At 36.0% G+C, this 3893-nt stretch overlaps 1 protein-coding gene across 1 annotated transcript; it reads right to left on the bottom strand.

The window, feature by feature from the left end:
- Positions 1-2318: 2318 nt before the first annotated feature.
- LOC125681558 (complement C1q-like protein 4) lies at positions 2319-3463 on the bottom strand. Its single transcript, XM_048921714.2, has 2 exons — positions 2913-3463; positions 2319-2819 (listed from the first exon to the last, which is right to left on the bottom strand). Exons 1-2 carry the CDS (start codon positions 3007-3009, stop codon positions 2365-2367), a joined length of 552 nt encoding a protein of 183 aa, XP_048777671.2. The 5' UTR covers positions 3010-3463; the 3' UTR covers positions 2319-2364.
- Positions 3464-3893: the final 430 nt, after the last annotated feature.

The following is a 3893-nucleotide window of genomic DNA, read 5'->3' as shown; positions in this document are numbered from 1 at the left end:
AACCAATTGTAGGGCAAAGTTGACATCGATACAAATGGTGTTTCGTTAGCTATGCGCAGTCTTGCGATGACGATCCAAGTCACTATTGATCTTAGTACCTGGGTGTAAATTAGATGGAAGGGAAAAGGCGCATTTAGATGCAAATCTTTTGATGCAAGGCGTTAAGTTTTACCGATATCCTCAGGATTTTCCCTAAATTTATTTCCTTCACCAACTCACATGATTTAATTAAATACATTTTCCCATAAATGGTTGTAGTGATTTCTTTCTTTCAAAGATATAATTTTGATGCAGGAATTTGATAGCAATTGAAGTATTCCATGCTTATTTACTTCTTTGTTATTGTAATCCGGAAGTGACATGCCCTACAGTTCAGCGCGCGATAAAAGTCAGAGTGGATCCAAAGGAAAATGTATTTGATTAAATTCTGTGGTGAAAATTGGTTGAAAAAATTCTTCAGAGAAGTTTTAAGTTTTCCCAGTTTACTTTCGGAAGGTCGATGGTCTCTTCCCAGGTACATTGTATCTGGGTTCTCTCTTCCACCAATAAAAACTGGGCGCCACCATATAACTGAAAAATTGCTGAGTGTGGCAGAAAACATCAAAACAAAAACAAACAAAGTATGGTAATATTGAAGAACGGACTGATCGCAGACGTACGAAAATCAGAAACGAGGTCCCAGATCCTATAATTTCGCTTATGAATTATGAATAACTTTCACGTAGAATAATATACAATTGTTGATATTTTCACGGCCAATATGATGCTTTATATACTTTGAGAAGAACATATTCACCGAGCCCAGGATACTTTGAGAGTAGCTAAATCATCTTACTGACTGAGAAAATGTTGATAATTGTTTTATTATATGATCAAAAAAATTAAGCCCGGCTACTAAAGCATACGAAACGATATCTGATCGACCATATTTGTTTACAACTAGAGTGTAAGACCTAGTCGAATGTGATTAGAGACGCGAGTTTTCATTGGACGACAAAAAAAGCTAGTATCAATTTGAAAAATTCCCAATTTTTTTTTGGTCGGATGTAAGAAAAATCAAATGATACATTCACCGAGAATGCACGTGGAGATGCACATGAAGTTCTACTGTTTGTAGTTTATTGGATATCAGCCAATTAGATAGCGACAAATTATTCAGTCTTATAATAAAATAAAATACACAGCAAAAACAAATATGTCATTCAGTCATTGTGAGAAGAAATGATATAGAAATGAAGTCTTCTGTTTATACTTAAAGGGACAAGGGCACGATTTGACCTGAACATTTTGGTTGGTTTTTGTTTTTTTTTGTTTTTTTTTTTTTTTTTTTTTCATGTTTTATGTTTAGAATGCTCAACTAAGGTATTTCTATTGGTCAACAAAAATTTGAATGTCAGTTGTCAAAATACATGGGATATACAGGGCACGCAATTCTTTGCTATGTAAACAAGGCTCATGTCATGTTTTTGTTTACGAAGGTTAGATATACAAGTAAAAGTTCGTTTAAAGTAGATTTTTCAATTTAGGAGTTAATTCTGAACATTAATAAATATATTTTAGTGTTTAGCACACCTCATTTTGTTTCAAACATACTATTTTCTATTAAGCAATATATATTTAAACAAAAAATATGGCACAAGCCTTGACTACATAACAAAGAATTGCGAGTGCTGTATCTCACATGTAATTCAAAAACTGATATTCAAATTTTGATTAACCATATAGCTTAATTTCGCTATACTCGTGTTTGCTATATTTGAGTTTTACTGTACTTTAGTTGTTAAACATTGTAAACAATAAAAATTGGAAAAACAAAATTTGATTTTTTTTTTCTCAAATCATGTCCATGTCCCTTTAAGACTCATTATGTAATCTTTTGTACCATATTATAGATATATGATTTATACTTTCCGTGTTTAATAATAAAAAAGAAAATGCAATGGACCAGACCGGGTTTCGAACGCAATCCCCCTGAATCTCTTGTCAAGTGCTCTACCAACTGAACTACCAGTGTCTGGCGACTGTTGATCGAACCCGTCTGACCGCCGCATTCCTACCTCCTTAAAATGAATACACCAACCCAAGATCTTTATCCCCAAGCGGGCATTTTCATCTTTCAGTTCCAGAGGCTGGTCAACGGCACATAATGTAAGAGGAGGGAAGAAAATACAACGGACCAGACCGAAATTCGAACCCGGGTCTCCTGAATCTTTAGTTAATTGTTCTTCCAACTGAGCTAACTGCTCACCGTTGATCGAACCCGTCTGACTGCCACGGGTGTAAAACTACATTGTGCATGAAAAAGGTTAACTATGATAGACCGTAATCTAAATCTAAATTTTATTAAAGAATCTCAGTCATAACCTAGTGTAGCAACCACCCAGAGAATGTTGTATAACTATACAAATCACTAAGTATGTTACCATCTCCACCAAGCGTGAAGTGAGTACGCACGAATACAACATCTCCTTTTCCGACATGCGCAACTGCAGTTCCGCTTACAGACCCATCGTCACCATTTTTCGCGCGCAAAAATGCAGCGCCGAAGATGTCGTTGTTAATCAGTAGTTCGGTTGAATGTTGAGCATTGTGCATTCTAATGACCCAGTTGAATACATAGATGCCTTCACGTGGCTCAGTGAATATTCCCGTCACTCCGTTGTATCCGTTTCCGACATTTGTACGCACTTTGTCGAATATCAGTGTATGATGAACACTAGGATTAGATTCATCTTTTGATATCTGAGCATAGAAGGCGACGATTCCCTCCTCAACAGGAGGCGTATTAGTAGGTGGAATCAAAGATGCAAGTAAACGCACTGAAAATGATAATATCTGTAATAAAATCAGGATCTCTATACCGTATTTGCAGTGAATTTTAGCATATTAGTATTAACATTAGAGATACCAACCTTTTCGATCTATTTTCTCACGTTTAATGCCTTTACCCTTTACAATGGCATTTTGTATGGTTTTATCTGTGTGTTTGGTGTTCTCAGACGACACCATGTTATCAGAGATGAATTTGGACACTAAATCCTTTAACCAGTATTCCTGCTGCTTACGGTGTTCGTCTGAGTTCTTCTGAGCAGCTTCCAGTTCCTCTATACGTTTCTCCTGCTGCTGGCGGTGTTCGTCGGTGTTCTTCTGAGCAGCTTCCAGTTCCTCTATACGTTTCTCCTGCTGCTGGTTACTCTGACAGAGGTCAGTAATGAGGACACCTTGGCTTCTAACCGTATCCTGCAACGTTAAGACAGCCTGACGTACCGTAACAAAGCTATGTCCTTGGAAAGTGAAACTTCCTGCTCGTCAATATTTACAGTATCAGAAAGAACGTAGTCAATAAAGAAAACACATAGCGCTAAGACTGTGAACCTTGCCATTATCAGATGACGGGTTTTCTTATCGTGTGGAATATAAATACACATAGAGAGATAAGTAACGGTGAATGACAGAGCCGTTGTATTTGTAATCTCTTCACTAATATAATTATATGGTTCACGATTTTTGAAAAAAATATTTTGCATTTTTTATGTTAACCATCAAAAATATGACTCATCTAATGTTGACAGCCAAAATTTTGACCTTCTGAATGAAAGAATAAAAGCAATATTTTGGCCTTAAATCTGTGTTATGTAAACAAAGACTCGAGTCTTTTTATGTATACAAACAAAGCAGTGAAATATTAATTTTGTAATATAAAGGATCTTAAAATTTTGCATAGTCGCACATTTTAACTTTTAAATGACACATTTTACCTAAAGAATGCTTGAAATGTGAAAGATGATAGGTGAAGATAACGAACAGTGATCAATCTCATAACTCCTATAAGCAATACAAAATAGAGAGTTGGGCAAAAACGGACCCCTGGAGGTGGGATCAGGTGTCCAGGA

This window comes from Ostrea edulis, chromosome 2 (genome assembly GCF_947568905.1).
Source record: "Ostrea edulis chromosome 2, xbOstEdul1.1, whole genome shotgun sequence".
NCBI lineage: Eukaryota > Metazoa > Mollusca > Bivalvia > Ostreida > Ostreidae > Ostrea > Ostrea edulis.
This window is presented reverse-complemented; position numbering and strand designations above follow the sequence as displayed.

What these genes read in the sequence shown, in the direction of transcription:
- LOC125681558 (XM_048921714.2), bottom strand. Translation starts at nt 3,009, where the DNA reads ATGGTGTCGTCTGAGAACACCAAACACACAGATAAAACCATACAAAAT. An exon ending in TGAGAAAATAGATCGAAAAG is followed by an intron (nt 2,820 to 2,912) that starts GTTGGTATCTCT and finishes TATCATTTTCAG; the next exon opens with TGCGTTTACTTGCATCTTTG.